The 22,954-nt window shown below is 48.3% G+C and overlaps 1 protein-coding gene across 11 annotated transcripts in view; it reads left to right on the top strand.

Moving 5' to 3' along the window:
- The window catches only part of GRAMD1B (GRAM domain containing 1B), a 237,700-nt gene that overhangs the window by 108,165 nt on the left and 106,581 nt on the right, over positions 1-22,954 (top strand). The window contains exon 3 of one of the 11 annotated variants that reach the window (XM_053203958.1): positions 6,575-7,377. The exons of 7 other annotated variants lie outside the window; for them this stretch is intronic. In XM_053203958.1, coding sequence (XP_053059933.1) covers positions 6,575-6,623 — 49 coding nt within the window. In that variant the 3' untranslated portion in view covers positions 6,624-7,377. 3 more of the 11 variants (XM_053203948.1, XM_053203952.1, XM_053203946.1) reach the window with 3 other exon arrangements.

Below are 22,954 nucleotides of genomic sequence, written 5' to 3'. Positions count from 1 at the left end.
CAGGAGGAGCTTCCACGATGTGTTCCACGATGGCCATTCTGAAGGAAGTCTTTTTCTTTTCTTCTCATCCAGTTGGTTCTCCTGGAGAGAACAAGTCCCCAGAGTGCTAATTAATCACCAGTCTCAGTTCAGAACAAACCCTTAGGCCCTGCCCCTAATCCTTCCTATAATATGTTTTTACCCAATTAAGAGACTCTCTGGGGTGTTTTGGATGTTGGTCTGCAGTTATCCTGGCCTGGGGCAAGCGTGAGATCCAGACCCTGGGGAGATTTTCAGCTGTGGTGGGGATCCCACTTCCTGCTCCTCACTCTGGGCCCCATTGAATGGACAGTGCCCCCTGCTGGGTATGGCGGCATTTCCTACAGAGGCCAAGCCTTAGTGGAATGTCATTTACCCTTGAGAATTTCCATGGGAGGCCGCAGAGCAGGTATTATGGATCGAAAATGGTCAAGTCGGTGGGAAATATGGACCCTTTTCTGTGGCTGCTCCTAATTCTCCAAACCACGTGGTCAATTATCAGATGAAGGATAGTTTCATAGAGCAGGCAAAAAAAAAAAAAAAAATTAACATTGATTGCTTCTGCCTCACAGATAAAAATTCTAATCCTTAAGTATGAGGTATTCATTCTTTCTTTCTTTCTTTCTTTCTTTCTTTCTTTCTTTCTTTCTTTCTTTTCTTTCTTTTTTTCTTTTACAGAATTATATTTCTTTTTTTTTTTAATTTAAGTTTTTTTTAATTTACATCCAAATTAGTTAGCATATAGTGCAACAGTGATTTCAGGAGTAGATTCCTTAATGCCCCTTCCTCATTTAGCCCCTCCCCCATCCCACAACCCCTCCAGTAACCCTCTGTTTGCCCTCTGTATTTAAGAGTCTCTTATGTTTTGTCTCCCTCCCCGTTTTTATATTATTTTTGTTTCCCTTCCCTTATGTTCATCTGTTTTATCTCTTAAAGTCCTCATATGAGTGAAGTCATATGATTTTTGTCTTTCTCTGACTAATTTCACTTAGCATAATACCCTCCACGTAGTTCCATCCACGTAGTTGCAGATGGCAAGATTTCATTCTTTTTGATTGCCGAGTAATACTCCATTGTATATATATACCACATCTTCTTTATCCATTCATCCATCGATGGATATTTGGGCTCTTTCCATACTTTGCTTATTGTTGATAGTGCTGCTATAAACATGGGGGTGCATGTGTCCCTTCAAAACAGCATACCTGTATCCCTTAGATAAATACCTAGTAATGCAATTGCTGGGTCGTAGGGTAGTTTTATTTTTAATTTTTTGAGGAACCTCCATACCGTTTTCCAGAGTGGCTGCACCAGCTTGCATTGCCACCAACAATGCAAAAGAGATCCTCTTTCTCCATATCCTCGCCAACATCTGTTGTTGCCTGAGTTGTTAATGTTAGCCATTCTGACAGGTGTGAGGTGGTATCTCATTGTGGTTTTGATTTGTATTTCCTTGATGATGAGTGATGTGGAGCATTTTTTCCTGTGTCGGTTGGCCATCTGGATGTCTTCTTTGGAGAAGTGTCTATTCATGTCTTTTGCCCATTTCTTCACTGGATTATTTGTTTTTTGGGTGTTGAGTTTGATAAGTTCTTTATAGACTTGGGATACTAACCCTTTATCTGATATGTCGTTTGCAAATATCTTCTCCCATTCTGTCGGTTGCCTTTTAGTTTTGCTGATTGTTTCCTTCGCTGTGCAGAAGCTTTTTATTTTGATGAGTTCCCAATAGTTCATTTTTGCTTTTGTTTCCCTTGTCTCCAGAGACGTGTTGAGTAAGAAGTTGCTGTGGGCAAGATCAAAGAGGTTTTTGCCTGCTTTCTCCTCGAGGATTCTGATGGCTTCCTGTCTTACATTTAGGTCTTTCATTCATTTTGAGTTTATTTTTGTGTATGGTGTAAGAAAGTGGTCCGTCTGCATGTCTCTGTCCAGTTTTCCCAGCACCACTTGCTGAAGAGACTGTCTTGATTCCATTGGATATTCTCTCCTGCTTTGTCAAAGATTAGTTGGCCATACGTTTGTGGGTCCCTTTCTGGGTTCTCTATTCTGTTCCATTGATCTGAGTGTCTGTTCTTGTGCCAGTACCATACTGTCTTGATGATTACAGCTTTGTAGTATAGCTTGAAGTCTGGGTGAGGTATACTTTCAACTGGTTAAATAAAACATCACTTTTCCTTTTTCTCGTATGAGGTTCAGAATAGATACAATATTTAGAGATAAACTAGCTGTCCTACTTAGCTTAACAAATGTCTACATGGCAGCAAAGGGGGAAATGCCTCGGTGTGCTGTCCAAGTCCTAGGGCTTCTGAGAATTTTTCTTCTCATTCACATCAGTGTTGATTCCTGAAGAAAAAAGCCTTTGGAACTGTGATAGGGGCAGAGGGTGGGTGGGTACAGGGAGGAAGTCATTTCCTGGGCAGGTGTGCATCAAGAAAAGTTGATTTGAGGAAGAGAATCAGCTTTTTGGAAATGAGGGTTGTCTCAGAGATAGGAATAACGCCCTCAGGTTTCTAGTGGAAAGAAAGCAGAATAGATCCAGCTTTCCCAAAGTCTGTATGTGTGTGTGCGTCATTGAATGTGGGGCATAGATCCATTTTCATGCTTCTAGGGTAAAGCCAGGGGTACACTTAAAAAAAATTGGTTCCCTGGTTCAGCCCAAACTGGACCAATTGTCAGGGTTCCTCACGTTGCCAGATCTTTATTTGGTACATTCACAGAATGGCAGGAACTGTCAAACAGCCAGGGCTGTAGAAAAAGGAGCTATTTTACTAAGGACTTTATGTACACAATGTTAGTTTCAACAAAACGTGGTCTTGGTCGACCAGGAAGCCTTTCAGTGGTAGGAAGGTTGAGACCCAGACAGGGCAGGGGACTAACCGAGCGCTGAGGCCAGGCTGTGTGCGTTCACGTATCCATTTCTGCGTGTAGACACGTGCGCCCCAAACCCTTGTTAAGATACTGGGGAGCCTGCTAGAGTCCAGGCTGTGAGATGGATAGAGAGGTTTCCTCGCTGGCGGGCTGTGTGTGTGGTGTCCTAGAAAGACAGACCCAGACCTTGAAGTCAGACCCACTTAGGTGTTCGACTAACCTTCTTCCTTATTAACTGCATTTTTAAAAGCACCTTACTTAGCTTTACTCACCCTCGTTTACTCATCTATGAAAGTCTTTCCTTGAAAGAAATAAATGAGATAATATGTGTAAGGTGCTCGGTACTTAGCAGGTGCTTAGTGAGTGGTAGCTGATGATGTGAGATTTCACTCTGTTTCCTAGCGGATCTATATATACTCTGCTGTCCTTGAAGAAGCAGAGACAGAAAGAACACATAGGATATTGATCGCCCATAAAATGTCAGATGTGGACACTAAGAATAAATAGATGAAAGCCTGGTAGTTCCCCTTGGGCACCTTGTTGTCTCATGGTGAGACACACCTATAATGTCATGTTTTGTAATGGACTTGGAATTCTCTATACAGTAATAACACGGAAGAATTTGTTCACTTATCGCGTCTAACCCTGTGCCATGCGTCTTGCACAGACTTTGAAATGCAGTCCTCTCAACAGCCCCATCAAATAGATGCTGTTATTACCTGCACATTAGAGTGTAAGAAACGGAGGCTCAGTGGAGCTACCAGATTTGCCCCAGAGTAGCACAGCTACTGTGCTTGGGGCGAGAGCAGGGAAAAGGGAGGAGGAGCCCGAGGGATCCAGAAAGACTCCACAGAAGGAGATGTGCCTCGCTGAGAGCTACAAGATGAGTAGGAATCTGTCACACGGGCTGCATTCGCAGGCGACAGAACAAGATGTACATAAGCAGGGAGGCGTGAGAAAGCCAGGCATGTTCAGGGACTTCAGATACTTCGGTATCGCTGCGGATCGTGTCCCAGGAGGGGAGTGGCTAGTGAGTGGCTAGCAATCATCTTTGCACAGGTAGACAGGTGCCGGTCCTGCCACAGCCCGCTGTGACAGAGTGGGCTTCCTTATAGGGGAGGAGAAATGAGGGAGAGGTTTTGATGAAGGGGGTGCCCAGATCACTTACAGATACCCTTGTGACAAAAGTCACTTTGGTCCTAGTCGGAGAGATGGATTTAAGGGGCTTCGTTGAAAGCAGACAGACAAGGAAGGAAACTGACAATGATTTACCTAATCGTCTCATTTAACAAGCATTTATTGAGCACATACTATCAGCTAGCTACTCTTGTAAATGTTGGGGGCCGCAGCCATGAACAGGTAACTTGTCCCCCATCTCTTGATGCTTATGTTATAGCAAGTGGACACAGATATAAACAAACAAGTGAATAAGAAAGCACCAAATGGTAACAAGGGCTATAGAGAAAATGAAAAAGAGTGATACAGTGGACCAAGGCTTTTTAGGACAACTCTTAAGCGGGAAGGGTCACCTTACTGACCTGGTGATGTTTAAGCCAAGACCAGATGGGCACATTTCTGAATAAATGGTAGTGAGGACGGAAAAGGAGGAACCAGTTGAAGAAGTTTGTTAAGTAGGTTTGGCAAAGCTTATCTACATCTGGGTTGAGGAAGGGTACCTAGTGTGAGCCTAAGGTTTCTAGTGGGAGCAGCAAATAAAAGGTAGCATAGTCCACAGGTTTAATGCCTACCTGGGTTCTGATTATGCTTCCAACTGCGTGCTGTGTGACCTTGAGCAAACCACTTCACCTCTGTGCCTCAGTCTCCTCATCTATGAAATGGGTACAATAATAGTTCATACTTCATGAGTTATTGGGAGGAGCGTGCGTATGTGTGTGTCGTCTACAAGAATTTGAATAGTGCCTGGTACATGGCTGGTATTTTACAGGTGCTTGCTCTGGTTATTAATATATTATTGTTATTAAAATACTGAGTAAAGGGGGAAGAACTTGAAGTGTGGAAGTGATAGTGGGTTTAATTTAGACCCGTCGAGCGTGTTGGTGGAGAGGTAGATACACTAGCCAGTGGCCTGCACCTGTTTGAAGCTCAGGAGACAGGACTAAAACTACTTGTTTGGCAATGAGATTGTAGTCGAGGCAAGAGTCAGGATCAGCAGAGTGTAAGCAGAAGGCAAAGGAAGACGGAATTTGCAAAAGATTGCCCAGTACGTAGAAAAGACAGAAATACAGAGGTGAGAAGGAAGAATCCAAGAGGAAAGAGATAGGGAAGGTAAGTGCTAAACAGGATCTTCTGCAGTGGCCGTTAGGATGTCACTGGGAACCACCAATTAGTTTTAGAAGGGTGTATGGGAAGGAAGGGAGAAGAGACTGAACATGGAGAATTTATTCTAGGAGTTTCCCTGGGAGGAAGAGAAATAGAGATGAAAGCTAGAGGAGAAAGCGGGGGTGATTGGGGAGAATTTTTGTTTTAATATAGGGAGACACAGCATGCTTTAAATCTACGAAGTGGAAACCCACAGGTCAAGGATGTGAATTTCAGAGAGGACATCATCCATTGATGCACTCAACAAACACTTACCAGTTGTGCAGTAGGTATTCACCGAGTTTCCAGGCTTGTCGAGGAGACAGGATTAACGCACCTGAGGGTATGGCTTAGAAAGTACAAACTTGGGTGTGTGCATTAAAGGAAGGGTCCCGGGAGAGAGTATATATCGAAGACACTGGCCCCAGACAGAGGGGGCGGGGCCAGGGTGGAGTGGTTGAGTTCAAAACAGGTGAGCAGGAAGCAGTGGGATGAGATGAGATGAAATGGGGGCAGGAACTTGGTTGGCCATGACCAGGACTTGAGTCTTTATGCCAAGAGCATCAGGAAGCAATTGAGAGTCTTTAAGAAGGGAGGCGACAGCATCACATTTGCATCCTGGAAAGATTGCAGTGTGGAGAAAGGGTGGAGGCGGCCCTGGCGGGTGCAGGGAGATCAGCTGGGGCAGTTACAATAGTCCAATTAAGGGATGTGGGTGGCTTGGATTTGAGATGGTGGTCGTAGGGGTGTGTGTGTGTGGTGTGTGTGTGGGGGGGAAGCAGATGGATTCAGGATACATTTAGAGGATTAAAATGTCCAGGACTTGGTGATGGATTGGATTTAGAGTGTGAGAGAGCAGGGAGGTCCTCACAGTTAGTTCTGGGATTCCGACTTGGTCAGCTTGGCTGGTACCACCTACTGAAGATAAGGAAGCAAGGTTTCGGAGGAGGCAAGGAAAGATAGATCTGGATCACAGGTGAACAGATTGGCCTTGGACAGACCATAATGGCTGTGGATGCAGGTGAGTTCACACGCCATGTGGTGGGAAGGCGAGGAGGCTGATAGCAGCAGGGTCTATTTTCTCCGTGTAATAGGAACAAAGATTATTTCCTAAGATCAAGGAAGGTGGACGGAGAATAAGTGTGAGCTTTGGGTATAATCACTTTGGGGGTTGCCTGTGTCACCTTTTCTCTGACGGGCTGAAAAGATGCCCACGTCTTCCGTGTCTCACCAGAACTCACCCTTGTTTCTTCCGGTTGGGGAAGGGAGAGCATGTTTTTTCACCCCTGTCTGAGAGGCTGTGGTTCGTTCTGTCCAGCACTGGCCTCCTGGTATGTGCTGTGTGGTTCCCTTCTCTGTCTCCCCCTAGCCCAGGAGACCCCGGAGGACAGAAACGGTATCTCTTCTGTCTGGCATAGCGTAAGTGCTCGGCAGATGCTTGTGGAATTCGTGAACGAACAAATGGAGGAACCAAGGTAATGGAATTTGAGGCCACAGGGCAAGCCTCCGGGGTGGAAGGAAAGGCCAGAGTGCAGGCTCAGGAATTTCACCTCAGGTCTAGCCGCCAGAATCCATCGCCTCCTAGTAGAAGGAAAGATGCTTTCAGTTCTGCTGATCCGATCCCAGAAATTGGCCCCAAATAGCATATTTCCAAGAGCGCTGTGTAGTTCCATCTACCCGCCCGGGCACCGAATTCCCCGTGGCCCCGTGGACACTCAGGTGACCTCTCGGCCAGCTCCCTCACCACGAGGAAGGAGCCCAGTCGCAAACCCTCTGGGAGCGGTGCCCGCGGGCCCTCCCCCTCCCTCTGGCACCAGCAGCTGACATCACATGTAGGTACAGCCCCATCCTCCCTGGCGGAGGACGAAGGAGAGGAGGAAACTCACCAAGTGCCCAGAGCCTTGCCAGATGTTGAAAGACGGAGCGGGGCTCTGTTCGGAGCTGTGGCTTGGGCCGCAGCCAGAGGGGATCCTGGTAACAGGGAGCCTCAGGCTCTCCCTCCCCGGGGCCCTCCACCTGCCTGTGTCTGGGACTGAACACCAGGGCCGCGAGGGCTCCCGTGCAGGAGCTGCAGCGGACAGCTGAAGGAGCCGCGAAAGCAGCACGTCCATGCAGCTCCGGAGTGAGCCCCGAGCCCTGGAGGTCCCAGCTGCCATGTGGCGGGCCCTCCCCTGAGCCCAGCATGGTACAGAATCTGCGCGCCGAGACAGTCTCCTGCAGCACGGCCGTGAAGCAGGCCTGTCACTACCACGTCTCCTCCCTGAGGAAGAAGCTGTTCTTTCTACGAGCCAAGTAGGTGGCAGGGGGCCCCTGGAAAGTAGGACACGAGGACTCGGCCCTTGGCCTGGTCGGGGTTGACCCAGGGCTCTTCACAGAGGCAGGAGGGCTTTGGGGGGCTGGCCCCCGTGTTCGGGGGCTGTTGTAGTTCTTTGCCAAGTGACAGCCCCTCAGGAGGGAGGAGCGGGCTGTCGCAAGAGGCTGAAGGTAAGGGATAGAGGGGTGCAGCCAGGCGAGGCTGTGTGGCCTTTGGTCGGAATGGATGGAACGCGTGACTGGGCCTTTCTGTCTGCCAAGGATGTGTCCAGCTCTCCCCGCTCTTCGTAACTGGCCAGGGCTTGTTAATTTTCCTCCCTCATGGTACATCACTTAGGTTGGTAAAGAACCTGGAGGTCCCAAGAGAAAGGTGCTCTAGAGAATGGGATATTCTGTCCGGTGCCTTTGGGGTGTCGACAGTTCCATTCCAGCGAGAGAGAACCTGTGAGTGGGGTATTTGGGGGGTGCGGACTCTGTGCGTTCACTTCTTACCAGGTGTAGTCACTTGGGACTTTGCTCTGACTCCAGGGCCACTCGAGCAGACTGCCGGGGAGACGTGAGGATAAACCGGGTGTGGGGTGCTTTTTCCTGGTGGGGGGTGGGGACTGTACCGGAACTGTGGTGCGGTGGCTCGCTGGTGAAGATGTCCCTTTGTGACAAGCAGAGGGGAGGAGGTGTCCTGGAGGAGAGAGAGGTTCCAGCCCCTAGCATCTGAGTTAAACTCAGAGCCTGACGGGCGTTGGAGAGAGAGGGGCACGTAAGCCTATGGGCAGGCTTCCGGGTGTTTTTTTTTTTTTTTTTTTTTTGTGAAGAGAAATACAGCAGTAAGTGGAAGGAAAGGTAGGACAAATGGAGGAAAGGTAGTGAGAGAGACTGAATGGAGGTAGATTGGGGATGGAGGTGCAGTAGATGATCTTGATTCTCTCTCTCTGTCTCTCTCTTACTCTCTCGCACACACGTAGGCATGGATGCCTGCCCATAAGTGTTTAGCCAACTGTTGGTAAGAGTTGTCTCCCCTGAGGTGTTCTCATGGCAGAAGTTTTGAGGGCAGTGAACAGAGACTGAGTCCTTCCTCTTACGAGATGACTCCTCAGGTACCGACCACCCAGTACCCTGCACACAGCAAAAATCCAAGGGATAATGGCAGAAGAAGAGATTCTCCAGCCCTGTGGTACGGTGCTGGGGGCAGAGACACGATCCCTCAGCGGTCGTCTTGTGGAACTCAGAAACGCTTTGAAAACCGAACAACCTTCGATTAAGCTCTGGCTGTACCGCTTACTGGCTCTGGGGCTCTCGCAAAATCCTGCCCTCTCTGAATGTTTCCTTCCTTAAGAATAGAGATAGCTGTACCTCTTTCGTGGAGGCTGTGAGAATCAAAATGACACAAAATGGAAGAAGGTCTTGGCCCTGGGTGTGGGACACAGTAGATGTCGTTGTGACTGCCAGCCAACAGCAGACTCGGGCTAAACCTGTGAGGAGAGCGGAAGATGAGTTTTGAGCTGCTGGAGAGCTGTGTGTAGGTTGGAGAACTTGGTTCGGGTAAGCCACGAACAAGTCCTCAGTGGCCAGGAGAAGTCAGTCAACGTAAACCCCAGCATTCACTTGCCCAGCTTATTTTGCATTTTGGCGCTAACCCGTCTTGTCGCTGTATTTATCTGTTGACCTGGTGTCGTCTGTCTCCTCCACTAGGGCCCTAACTAAGCTCCATGAGAGCAGGGGACTGTCTTTGCTTCATTCACTAGTGTGTGCCTGACACATGGGAGGTGCTCAGGAAAGATCGGTTAAAGGAGGGGCGCCTGGTGGCTCAGTCGGTTAAGTGTCCGCCCGACTCTTGATTTTGGCTCAAGTCATGATCTTAAGGTTCCTGGGTTCGAGCCCTGCACTGGGTTCTGTGCTGACCGTGAAGAGCCTGCTTAGGACTCTCTCTTTCCCTCTCTTCTCTCTGCCCCTCCCCCGCGTGTGTGTGTGTGTGCGCTCTCGCTCGCTCTCTCTCAAAAATAAGTAAATAAACCTTCAAAAAAAAAAAAAGAAAAGATTTGTTAAATGAGTAAACGGGCGCATGAGTAACTAAGATGTTTTTGCCAGCCTCTCGCGTTCTATAATCGTGGGATTCTGTGACTATGCTCCAGACGGAGGGCCACGGACTAGCCCCTCTGTATCTGTTAATCGTGTGACGTTTTCATGCTCGTGGTCTGTGGTTAGTGACCGCCCCTCACCTGTTGTTCTCCTTTCTTGGATCCACGTACTCCTATCCTTGGGGGATGGTCTGGTCTTGGACAGACAGCACACATGGCATTTGAATAGGAGGGAGAAGGACCTTATTTTAGGTCTGGGCAGGGAAGCAAGTGGGTGTTCCTGCTTTCCCCTCCCTTCTCTAGTTCCCAGTTTGTAGTTCCGTCGCTGTCAGCAGAACTGTCTGCAGGTGTAACCGTCACCTGCTCAGCGTTTCTCCTTTCCTGCCCGAGAAAGGGGGATATTAATTATAGCTCAGCAAACGACGCTCACTCTGCTGATGCCATAGTTGGGATTTAGATGGGGACAACTGGCAGGCAGATGGTAAACCTCATTCCCTCGCTTCCCCCCACTCCTGCCGGGTGAAATCCCATCCTCCGATAGCCAGGGTGAAGAAGGAATGTGAGTGGGTGACAGTTCTGGGGGCTCAAGCAGGGACTCCACTTCCGGCTTGCCCTGCTGTGCATTTTTTTGCCTCCCTCTTACTCCAGGGTTGAGACGCAGTTGGAGGTCAAAATCCGGAGTTCTCTTCTCAGATTGTTACTGATGAATCCTGTGAGCTCAGAGCACCTGTTTGCCGAGACCACTCCCTGCTTTCCCCGCGAGGCGAGAAGCCGTTGTACCAGAAGACGATACTCCAGCCTTGTTGCAAACCCCTGTCTCAGTGAAAATTTTCTGAGCTATCTCCACCAGTGTATATTTATATAAATTATATGCGTGCACTGCTGTACTAAATGTTTTGCTTATTACAGACGTTTTAAAAGGGTTAGATAAAAAGAAACATAATATATATGTTATAATATTTTGCATGAGTAAGTGTTCCTGTCCCTTGATGATGAACAGCCTACTTGGGAGACCAGGGAGGCCGCGTCGCATGGGTTTCAGAATCGTGTGCATAACTTGTTCACTGTGCAGATTTCCTGGGCTCTTCTGAGTCGTGTGGACTGGGGTGGGCCTAGGAATTTGCACAGTGAACACATATCCCAAAGTGATTCTCACTTGAGTGGTCTTGAACCTGGCTTTGAGAAATGTGCCCCGTTGCCCAAAGCCTCCTGTTATCCCTGAGCTAGCTAGCATCAAATACACAATTTAACAGTGAATAGTAACAGGACAGGGAGAGCCCAGTGCCCTGTTCCTGGCCTGTGGCATCTCTTTTCAGGGAGCCCCTGGCAGACCCGTGGCTCCCTCAGGGACACTGGTGTCGTGCCTAGCTCCTGTTTTCCCTTATTGGTTGCTCCATAGACCAAGAATCCTCATTCTGCAGCAAGGAGAAAGGTGGGCGGGGTGTGTGTGTGCGTGTGCGTGGGGATATGTAATTAAAATAATCATTACATCTTATCTGTCACCAACTTTCCGGACTGCTCAATGCTTCTTTTCTTCTTATCCTCTGACGGGTGAGCAACAAACAGTTCACAGCTGGGCTCCCTCCTTCTCTTTGCTATTTCCTAGTCTGAAGGTGAAGGTCTCCCATCAAAATGCAGAGGAAGGCATTGTAACCCTGGTTCAGATGGTCCCAGGATTGGGAGAGGGGCTGAGGGAGTGGACGGTGTCTGAGTACCTCCCCAGAGGATCCGTGCTGTCAGTGCAGAGCCTGGTGTGGGGCTCGATCTCACAAACCATGAGATCGTGACCTGAGGCAAAATCAAGAGTCAGACACTTAGCTGAGCCACCCTGGCGCCCCTCCCTTGTGTCTTTTGTATGTGAACTGGCTGGGTGATTCATGAAGTAGAATTCAACGCCAGACTCAAAACTCTTGAGTTTATGAACATGGCACCACAACAGGTTTGCTTGGGGATCCACAGAGCGACCAGTCTTACCTGTTGAACTCCTTTCTCCCTAGAAGTAAAACACCCATGTTTCCTTTTCTTGGCATCTTAAACAGTGGGTGGACTTGAATCTGGCCAGGAGTGTGTATGTATCAGTTGTCCTTACCAAGTGGCCTGAAGTGGCCCTAAAGAAGAGATTTAAGGAGGCTAATACCCTCTACTCCTTCCTGATTCGTGAATTTCTTCTTCAGTACCTACATCAAATGGTTTTCTGCCTCTCGGTGAATAACTTCCATAGTCAGGAGATAAACTGGGGTTTCTCTCAGTAAAGAAACTTAGAATTATAGGAAACTACAGAGAATCTACGCATGTGATGAATAAATCCAAGACTATGAAAAATGCCTGTGTACTTAGTTTGTGGGCATGTGAGGTATTAATTGTCATTGCTACTAATATCTGCTGTTTTGAGAGTTTATTATGTGTTCAGCACTGCACTTTATATGTGCTTAAGAAAGCATGATTAAGAATTCAACCGTAATAGCAGGCCTATAAGGATAGTTGCTGTTTTATTCATTGTCTAGAGAAGGAAATGGAGGCTTAAATTGCCCACTGGCATTCTTTGTAAGTGATCAAGCTGAAATTCATCTCCAGAGATTTAAAAAATATGTTTATTCATTTTTGAAAGATAGAGAGCACAAGCAGGGGTGGGGCGGAGAGAGAGGGGGACACAGAATCCAAAGCAGGCTCCAGGCTCTGAGCTGTCAGCACAGAGCTCGACGCGAGGCTCGGACCCACGAACCGTGAGATCATGATCTGAGCCGAAGTCGGACACTCAACTGACTGAGCCACCCAGGTGCCCGACTCCAGAGATTTTTATTTGCAACCTTTTATGACTTCCCCCTTGAGACAGCATCCATGTGGCTATCAGGACACTTGGGGCCCAGTGCTGAACCTTCTGCTTTTCCTTATGTTGGATGGATCTTCCTTCACCAGCTTCCTGGACCTAAAGCTCCAAATGTGGAGTGTGTAAACGAGTTTGTTAGTGAAAGTTATCTCTTGTGAAGCTTCAAGCCGGACGGAACAAGAGACAGATCAACAAGGAGAGAATAGACCCCGGTGATTTTGAATGATACATGTTAAATATGCCTGAGAGCCAAACAGTTGGGGTTGTTTTGAGTATGTTCCTTATGCCTTGTGGATATTGAGAAGTGCTGTAGACTTTTCACCAGCAAGTTATTTATAGGAAAGTTCTAGTACATTTCTGATGCTTTCTTTCAGTTTCACTATTATGCCTAAACCGCAGAATAAAATGGGTCACTCTGACCTCTCTGCGGGTACCAGGTGAAGCCCCTATGGGTACCAGCCTGAGCTGCAAAAAGTTCACCTTCCCTTGGGGTCTCTCCGCTGGGCTCACCAGCACCCTCTGCTGGCAGTGGCTTTGCCGGAGAGGAGAGAGCGGGGCCACCTGAGCCCTCCTCAGTAGTGAGATCAGTGTGAGTCAGCAGGCAGGAGGCAAGGGGAGTGCCCTGGACCCCACTTCTTCTACCCTGGAGGGTAGGACTGTCTAAGTCCAACAACTCCCGCCTCTTAGGACGAGGACACTAGGAGAAGGGACCTGCCATTGCAAAGGCAGAGGAGCTGTGGAAATGGGTTTGTCCGTTCTTCTTAGACCCTCTACTCAGATTCCTCTGGGGCCAGCGGAGTTCTTCCTTGGACATCTATTTTCCTTGGTCCTTCTTTTCTTCCCCACCCCACCCAGCTTCTGTAGCTTAATGGTCTGTTTTTTGTTTTTAATTTTTTTAATGTTTTTTTCATTTCTGAGAGAGAGAGACAGACAGACAGACAGAATCCAAAGCAGGCTCCAGGCTCCGAGCTGTCAGCACAGAGCCCGATGTAGGGCTCAAATCCAAGAGCTGTGAGATCATGACCTGAGCTGAAGTTGGACGCATAACCGACTGAGCCACCCAGGCACCCCTGTGTTTTGTTTTCTGATGTGATTGCGACAGCCCTCCATGGTGGAGCCTGTATCCCTCGGGGACGTTGGATGGGGAGGGGGTTTACCTAACAGCAGTCTGGAGGGGACAGTAGTCCCTGGAAGCATTCCCCTCCACATTGCCCTTTTTTGTGCCGGCTTTGCATCTTTTCCCCTGCCTCTGGCCTGAGAATTGGCGGGGATCTACAGCTGTGTCTTTTGGCCCCCGGCTCAGTTAATCCTGTGGCTTCTTATATGCTCTCACCCTGAATGGCTGTGTGAAAGGCTCCAGAGGGCTTGGCAGCCTGCTGTAGGTCTTTTTTGAAAATTGGTGCAGGTGCAGAAGGAAACCCCCAAAGCAGGAGGTGCAAGCACTTATCTGCCTTATGCTTTGGTGACCCTTCTCATTTTCTTTTATTTTCTTTTTAAAAATGTTTTTATTTATTTTTGAGAGAGAGAGAGAGAGAGTGAGCATGGAGGGGCAGAGAGAGAGAGAGAGAGAGAGAGAGAGAGAGAGAAAATCCCATGCAGGCTCTGCACTGTCAGCGCAGAGCCCGACGTGGGGCTCGAACTCACGAACTGTGAGATCGTGACCTGAGCTGAAATCAAGAGTCAGATGCTCAACCGACAAGCCACCCAGGCGCCCCAACTCTTTTCATTTTCAAAGCACTTGCACAAAGTTGTCATGTGAAAGTCCAGTTTGGGGACCAGCTGCTGGCTGGAAGCAATATCATGAGGCCTGGAGGTGGCAGGGAAGGGCTTGTGTAATCAGAGCGCTGTGAGCTTCACGTGGACACCAAGTGAAGACAGAGGGACATTAGGGGAACTCGTGGAGTTCCCATTGTTCCCAACCCCTGACTGCCCTTAAGACAGTAATTGTGAAGACAGCATTGTTTCAGTTAACATTTAGTGACTGTTCCCGGTATGTGTCAGTCACTGGGCTCACATTTAAATTTCACCATTTTGGTGCGCCCGGATGGCTCAGTCAGTTGAGCGTCCGATTTTGACTCAGGTCATGATCTCACGGTTTGTGGGTTCCAGCCTCACGTCGGGCTCTATGCTGACAGCTCAGAGCCTGGAGCCTGCTTTGGATTCTGGTCTCCCTCTCCCTGTGTCCCTCCCCCACTCATACTCTGTCTTTCTCTCTCTCTCTCAAAAATAAACAAACATTGAAAAACATTTTAAAAATGTCTCCATTTTGCCATGAAACAGTAGTCCTCTTATCTCCATTTTAGAGTTTACAAAACTGAGGCTTAGAGAGGTTTTGTAATTCGCATAAGATCACACAGCTGTTTTAAAAAAATGTTTATTTTGAGAGAGGGCGTCCATGCATGTGAGTGCGGGGGGAGCAGAGAGGGGGAGAGAGAGAGAGAGATAGAATCCCAAACAGGCTCTGCGCGCCTCCCTTGGGGCTCGAACCCACAAACCAGGAGATCATGACCTAAGCTGAAACCGAGAGTCTGACGCTCAACCGGCTGAGCCACCCAGGCACTCTGAGATCACGCAACCCTTATACGATGGGCTGGAATCTGAATCTAGGCAACTTGACTGTAGAGTTCAACCGCTATGCAATGCTGCCCTGTCCAGCTCTAGAGCTGGACTAATGCTGAGGGGGTAGCATTTATATTCCTGTTGCTTGTGAGGCCTCAGGAATTGCTAGTGGCTGAGGGGGGCGGGCCTCCCTCCCCTTTGTCTATCTTGTTTTACCCTGTGGAACTCAGATGCAGAAGGGCACCGATACTCAGTATTGCACAGAGTACGAGTTTCCCTAAGCTGGCATCGTCCCTTTGTCTCGCCCGGAGTACTTGCACTCAAATAGGCCCGTTTCTCTCCTCTTGACTTCATTTTTTTTTTTTTTTTTTTAATTTATTTATTTTGAGAGAGAGAGAGCGAGCAAGCACAAGCCGGGGACGGGGCAGAGAGAAGAGAGACAGAATCCCAAGCAGGCTCCGCGCCATCACCGCAGAGCCCGATGCAGAGCTTGAACTCAGGAACTGTGAGACCATGACCTGAGCTGCATGCTTAACCACCTGGGCCGCCCAGGTACCCACCCCTCTCCTCTTGACTTCAGAGCTGAGGGCGCTCTCTTCTAGGTGACTGGTCCCAAAGCCACGTCTACTTCCTTTCCTCCTGGAACCTGAACCTTAACCCTTAGCACCCACCTCACTCGCTCCAGTCCTGCCTGCTTGAGCAACCTCCTCCAGCCCAGACCCCCACAACACCGGGGCCATCGCCAGGGATCAGGCCCGCTTGGCAAGACCATTCTAGACTTGAACTTTGCAGTGGTAGCTGCCGTCTCTCTAGTTTCCTCGTGCTGGGCAGTTCTGTCCATCCATAGCTCCTCACAGATGCTTTGGTCATATCCTCTCGGAACTTCCCACTTTGAGTTTTTAATTTCTCGGTCTCCTTTCTCCTCCCACCTCCAACCTGATCAGCTTCCCTGATTTTCTTTGTCAGTCTCTCCTCCCCTTCTTTATTTTGTTCGGACTCTTTTTTACTGTTCTTTGATGATTTTTTTCCCCAAACTCCCCCGCATGTCCCCCTTAATGTCCGCTGCCATTCAGTATTACTTGCAAGTGTCTCTGGTTGTAGTTCTTGTCCTTGTTCCTTTTCTGCCCTTCTTCTTATTCTAATGACTGTCTCACCCCCCCCCCCCCCCCCCCGCCGTCTTTATTCATCTAAAAACGCAGGTGGGATTGTTTCCTGTCCAGTCTACCTCTGCCATCGTCAGCTCTGAAGACTTAAAATTTCATGCTCTGGGTGGGGGGAAAGGTCACATGGATTAGGGGAAGGGGCAAACCGCTGAATAATACTGAAAAAAAAATCTAACACTTAAGACACAGTTTTAAGCCCTCTAGCATGTTATCTGCATATAGTCTATGAGTTGAGTAACATCATCTCTGCCTTACAGATGAGGAATGAGGGCACAGAGGCTAAGTAACCAGCCTGAGGGTCACACAGATGGTGGGCAGTTGAGGCAGAATTCCAACCTGCGCAGAATAGCTGAAGAGGCATGCTCGTCAGCACACTCGACTGCCTCTCTCCAGAGTTGATGGTTAACCAGCAAAAGATGAGAAGTCACCTTCTGGTCCCTGAATCCAACATGCATAGTCATGGGAACACACACGCTAACCCTTTTCTCCTTCATCTCCCTCTCTTTCTCCCTTCCTCTTTCTTTTTCTGTCTCTTCTCTTGAGAGAAGCTGTCATTTTCTGTGCTCACAGAGCAAAGACATCAAGTGACCTCTCAAGGTCTTCATGTTTGTGATCTCCTGTAGTTTGTGAACCTCTCCCTATTTCCTCACCATCTTTTCTGTTTAAAGTCAGACTGTAGGGGGGCACCTGGGTGGCTCAGTTGGTTAAGCGTCGGACTTCAGCCTGGGTCATGATCTCACAGCTCGTGGATTCGAGCCCCGCATTGGGCTGTGTGCTGACAGCTCAGAGCCTAGAACCAACCTGCTTCGGATTCTGTGTCTCCCTCTGTCTCTGCCCCTCCCCCACTCACACTCTGTCTCTCTCAAATAAATATTAAAAATAAAAAATAAAGTCAGACTGCAGGGAGGAGTTGTACCTTTTTGGCTAAGGTGTCTGACCCACGTTTGTGGTCAAGCTGCACATTGGATAAGCAGTGCAAATATGGCTGCACCACTGCCCATTGCTCAGAGAACTACACATCCCATGGTGCAGCAGGAGGACACTGGTCTGACCAGGGTTTGAAACTGGCTTGCTTGGCTTCCTTGTGCCCTGCCCACCAATAGGCAGCTGCTTTAGAGGAGGCTCTTCCTAAAGAAGCAGGTGCAGTGTCCAGCCTCTGAGCTGTCTTTAGGGAACTGGGTGCCTTTTCTTCCCAGGACACCCTACCCATCCTCCACCAAAACTTACTCTAGCCTCTTTTCAGGTATCTGGGTTTTTTTTGTTGTTGTTATTTGTTTTTCTTCCTTAATTTGTTACATAAGTATAGTGATTAAGGAGTTAGAATATAATACCTAGGGTAAAGTCATTAGTACAAATAATTCCCCTGGAGAGAAAATGATGTAATGATATGGTAAAGAGCTTCCCATCCATCTCTCTGTCTCTCTCTCTGTCTCTCTGTCTCTCTCTCTCTCTCTCTCTCCATCTTTCTGTCTTATTACTAAATATGAGGTCAAATGGAGCGCAGTGAACTTGCAGAAGAGGGAGCTTCTGGTCTCTAGCTCAAAGAGCAAACGAATAGACTAGAGGAGTTACTTCTCCCAGAAGAAATTATTAGATGGATTCCTTTCTGGTTAGCAGAGGTGTGGATGCAGTGGCTTGTTAATTGATCCACTGCATCAGTTTTCCTTTCTTTTTCCCCTTTCAGTGTCATTTTCTTTTCTTTCTTCCCTCCTGGAATTATCTTTGGACTCTGGGACATACTTCTTCCCTCCTTTCTCATTGAAACCAAGCATTATCCCCTACCTCCTTCTGTGCGCCATCTCCTGCATTATCTGTTCTATAGCTAACAGCTCTCTTCCTGCTGCTTTGAGTCCAGGACATATAAATTGCTTTCTAAAAACATGGCTGCTTCTGGCTGAGCAGCCCTCTGAAATGCTGTCTGCTGTGTTCAGCATCCAGGGCTGTGTGACGGTCGGTTGCCATTAAGAACCAAGGAGGTACGTGTGTTTGGTCATTTGGGACACTGGGCGGGGTCCTGTTAACACGGGTCTGATTTCTGCATGATTTTGATGAAACAGAACATCCTCCTTCGTGGGCACTAGCCTTCTGCTCTCCATCTGTCTGTGCATTTGACTGTCAGCCCAGGAACAGAGAGGACCGCAGGCCAGAGCGATAGCCAGAAGGAACATTACAGGCCTCTGAGCAGAGATGATTCGTGTGGAACCAGCGCAGCCCGCACGCTTTTGGCTTTTTTGTGCAGGTTATGATAGAATACCTTTAGTGCTGTCCTAGCAGCGCCCCGTACCCTTTCCAAGTTGATTGTATCTATGACCATGGGGCAGTGAGCTAAAGAAAACCAATCCATCGGCCCAGATGGTGTCCTGCTACTTTTACTCCTGTCCTTTTTCATTTCGCTGTATGGAACTTTCATGCCCCTTGGCTAATAGAGTGAGATGGGATGGGATAGGCAAGGGATACATGATATATTCAGTGTTTATGGTGACTGGAACCAGGAACATATCCCCCCACCTTCATTTTAATCTTGGTAATTGACCGGTTTGGTCAGATGGCTTAGTCTACTCTGCTACCTAAATAAAGTGAACGTGAGTAACTGATTCTTTTTAAAGGCAATTTCCACTGGACACAGGAGGTTTTTTTTTTTTTTTTTTTTAATTTACATCCAAGTTAGTTAGCATATAGTGTAATGATTTCAGGAGTAGAATCCATTGATTCATCCCCTACATGTAACACTCAGTGCTCATCCCAAGTGTCTTTCTTAATGCTCCTTACCCATTTAGCCCAGCCCCCCGGCACAATCCCTTCAGCAACCCTCTGTTTTCTGTATTTAAGAGTCTCTTATGTTTTGTCCCCCTCCCTGTTTCTATATTATTTTTGCTTCTCTTCCCTTATGTTCATCTGTTTTGTGCCTTAAATGTCACATATGAGTGAAGTCGTATGATTTTTGTCTTTCTCTGACTAATTTCACTTAGCATAATACCCTCTAGTTCCATCCACGTTGTTGCAAATAGAAAGATTTCATTCTTTTTGATTGCCGAGTAATACTCCACTGTATATATGGGGCGCCTGGATGGCTCAGTCGGTTAAATGTCTGACTCTTGAGTTCAGCTCAGGTCATGATCTCATGGTATGTGGGTTCGAGGCCTGCATTGGGTTCTACGCTGACAGCGTGGAGCCTGCTTAGGATGCTCTCTCTCTCTTTCTCTCTTTGTCTCTCTCTCTCTCTCTTTACCCCTCTTCCTCTCTCTCCCCTCTTCTCTCTCTGTCCCTCCCCTGCTTGTGCTCTCTCTAAACAATAAATAAATAAACTTAAGAAAAATACTCCATTGTATATATATACCACATCTTCTTTATCCATTCATCAGTGGATGGACATTTGGGCTTTTTCCATACTTTGACTATTGTTGATAATGTTGCTATAAACATTGGGGTGCATGTGCCCCTTTGAAACAGCACACCTGTATCCCTTGGATAAATACCTAGTAATGCAGTCGCTGGGACGTAGGTAGTTCTATTTTTAATTTTTTGAGGTACTTCCATACTGTTTTCCAGAGTGACTGCACCAGTTTGCATTCCCACCAGCAGTGCAACAGAGATCCTCTTTCTCTGCATCCTCGCCAACATCTGTTGTTGCCTGAGTTGTTAACGTTAGCCATGCTGACAGGTGTGAGGTGGTATCTCATTGTGGTTTTGATGTGTATTTCCCTGATGATGAGTGATGTTGAACATTTTTCCTGTGTCGGTTGGCCATCTGGATGTCTTCTTTTGAAAAGTGTCTATTCATGTCTTTTGCCCATTTCTTCACTGCATTACTTGTTTCTTTGGGTGTTGAGTTTGATAAGTTCTTTATAGATTTTGGATCTAAGCCTTTATGCAAATATCTTCTCCCATTCTGTCAGTTGCCTTTTAGTTTTGCTGATTGTTTCCCTCCCTGTGCAGAAGTTTTTTAAAAAAAATTTTTTTTTAACGTTTATTTATTTTTGAGACAGAGAGAGATAGAGCATGAATGGGGGAGGGTCAGAGACAGAGGGAGACACAGAATCTGAAACAGGCTCCAGGCTTTGAGCAGTCAGCACAGAGCCCGACGCGGGGCTCGAACTCACGGACCGCGAGATCATGACCTGAGCCGAAGTCGGACGCTCAACCGACTGAGCCACCCAGGCGCCCCAGAAGTTTTTATCTTGATCAGGTCCCAGTAGTTCATTTTTGCTTTCGTTTCCCTTGCCTCCAGAGACCTGTGGAGTAAGAAGTTGCAGCTGAAGTCGAAGAGGTGTTTGCCTGCTTTCTCCTCAAGGATTTTGATGGCTTCCTGTCTTACATTTAGATCTTTCCTCCATATTGAGCTTCTTTTTGTGTATGGTGTAAGAAAGTGGTCCAGGTTCATTTTTTTGCATGTCGCTGTCCAGTTTTCTCAACATCGTTTGCTGAAGAGACTGTCTTTATTCCATTGGATATTCTTTTCTGCTTTGTCAATGATTAGTTGGCTATACGTTGTGGGTCCAGTTCTGGACCACGATTCAGTTCCATTGATCTAAGTGTCTGTTTCTGTCCTAGTACCATTGGACACAGGAGATTTGCTTAATGTGTATACACCAACCTCTGCATATGCCCAAGATTTTTTCCCCCTAATGTTTGAGAATGCATTTTCTTACAATTTGCCATCTTTAGGGGAAAACAGGCGGGGGGTTGGGGGTGGGGAGTGTATTAATCGAGGTTTTATATTCTCTGAGTTTGTGGTAATGGCAGCAAGAGTTGGGGACAGATGGAGGACGGAAAGATGAAGGGGTGGGAAATTTGGTAGCATGGCGTTTAGTGTTTAGTGGAAAGATGTTTGGTGTCAGTGAACACAGGTTTGGAGCCCAGCTCTGCTATGCCGGCCGTGTGACCTTGGGCAAGTCACGGAAAGTCTCTGAATCCTAGTTTAATTATCTCTGAACTGGAGAAAACAATACTTACCTCACAGGCTTCCTCGGAGTGTCAGATGAGGCAGCAGATTTGGAAACGCATTAGAGTACCTTACAAATGGGAGTTGTTAACTCTTACTGTTCTGTCATTAAGCCAGACTCACAAAGGCTGTGTTAAAGTGGAATTGTTTGTGGGATGGTTGGTGTTGTCGTTCTTTCGGGAAACTCTTTTCCTGCTCTGTGTGGGTCCCCCTGAGTGCTCAGTTTTGTTGTGAAGCCAGGCTTGACCAGCAGCAGAGGTAAGAGAAAAGAATGAAGGGTGAGGGAGGCAGGAATGGATGAGTGATCACAGGTTCCTTGCCTGCCTTTTTTATTCTCTTCTATTTTAATCTCTCTCTTTAACCCTGGCTCTGCTGGATTGTTCTATGCTCTGGAAGCTGGTTTGGTAAGGGGGTACATGAAGGGGCTTATATCTTGGGGTCTCACCCTTGCTGAGGGATGAGTCTATCTGGAATCTGGAAAGGAGTGTTGGCAGGCCTTTCTTTGACCCTTTTGCTCTTTTCCGGGTCTTTGTTTGTTTTCTCATCTGTAAAATGGAGCCGCAGCTTCCACCTTAACACTTTGCAGGTCTGAAACCAGAAGCATAAAGCAATCAGTGTGCTTAACAGCCAGCCCAGGTTAGCACTGTTGGAAGATCTGGTAGAGCTGAGGATATTGATCTGCCTTTCCATAGGTTATTGGCTTTGATTGGGAGAATATCTCTAAAGACGGGGCGGGAAGGTCAGTGGTTCAGGAGAGCACACACCTCCCTTCTTGGCTGCCTCCGAGGAGCCCTGCTCTTTTGTGTTTATCCGGGCGCCAGCATGAGCAAATGCACACAGTGAATACCCACACCGTGTTTTATTTAAGTAGAGGCTTTGCTGTTTCCTTGAAACGTGAGCGGCCTCTTCCCCTTCTTCCCTCTAGGGCCTGGGGTGCTCCGATCCCTTTCCCCTGGCGGCCTCTGGCCGACACAGCCTATCCCAGGTTGCCGGAGTAAAATGGGCCAGAGAGGAAGCTGTAGTCACTGCAAGCAGAGCGGCCTGTCCCCGCTGGGCAGGAAACCTACAGTGATGAATGGGGCCGGATGAAGTCATCCTGCTCCTCCAATCAGGCTGCTCCGAGAGAGCCAGGGGCCTCTGCAGATCCAGCCGGGCTGCCGGCTGCTCTCATGTACCTTTAGACAGAGGCTGTGAGTCTCTGGGAGTGGAGTGGGGGGGTGTGAACCGCCCGCTCCTGGCTCCTGTGTAGGCCTCAGTCAGTCTGAATGTTATTGCAAGGTGAGTGGCTTCACCCGGCAGATTCCTCTCCCTCTGCATTCTCGACCTTGCCGCGCAGGGCTCCGGCTTGAGCCTCCGGCACCTCCTTGCACAGCACCTCCTGCTTCCATCTGAGTGCCTGTACCTCCTTGAGGTTCTCACACCCGCCCCCACGGGCCCCCGGCCTCCTCCCTACCTGCTACCCCCAGCACTTGCTCAGCACCCGCCAGCTGGCCTCTGCCCACACGCTCCGCTCTTCCTGACCTGTGGGTACCAGTTGGCCGGTGATGGGAGGGCAGGGCCTCCACCTCTGTGCGCTCTCCCCCAGCAGGGGGAGCCCTGGGAGACCCACACTTGCCTCCTGGGAAGAAGTACCAGGCAAGGGGAGACGCCCCCTGACTCAGCCTGATGTGAGCATCCCTGATGTGGGAACCCAGGCAGCACCCCCCCACAACCCCAACTTGCTGGGGACCCCGAGCCTCTTTCCTGTCTCCCCTCCCTTCCCCCACCCCCAGTAGAGGACATCCCAGGGGGCCAGAGAACCGAAATTGGTCTCTTATTTTCCCTGCCCTTCCAGAGGGGTGGTTTGTTCTTTCTGGGTGGACATTTGTGA

The sequence above is a fragment of the Acinonyx jubatus genome, chromosome D1, assembly GCF_027475565.1.
Source record: "Acinonyx jubatus isolate Ajub_Pintada_27869175 chromosome D1, VMU_Ajub_asm_v1.0, whole genome shotgun sequence".
Classification (NCBI taxonomy): Eukaryota; Metazoa; Chordata; class Mammalia; order Carnivora; family Felidae; genus Acinonyx; species Acinonyx jubatus.
Note: the sequence above shows the minus strand (reverse complement) of the source record. Positions and strands in the feature narration are given on the sequence as shown.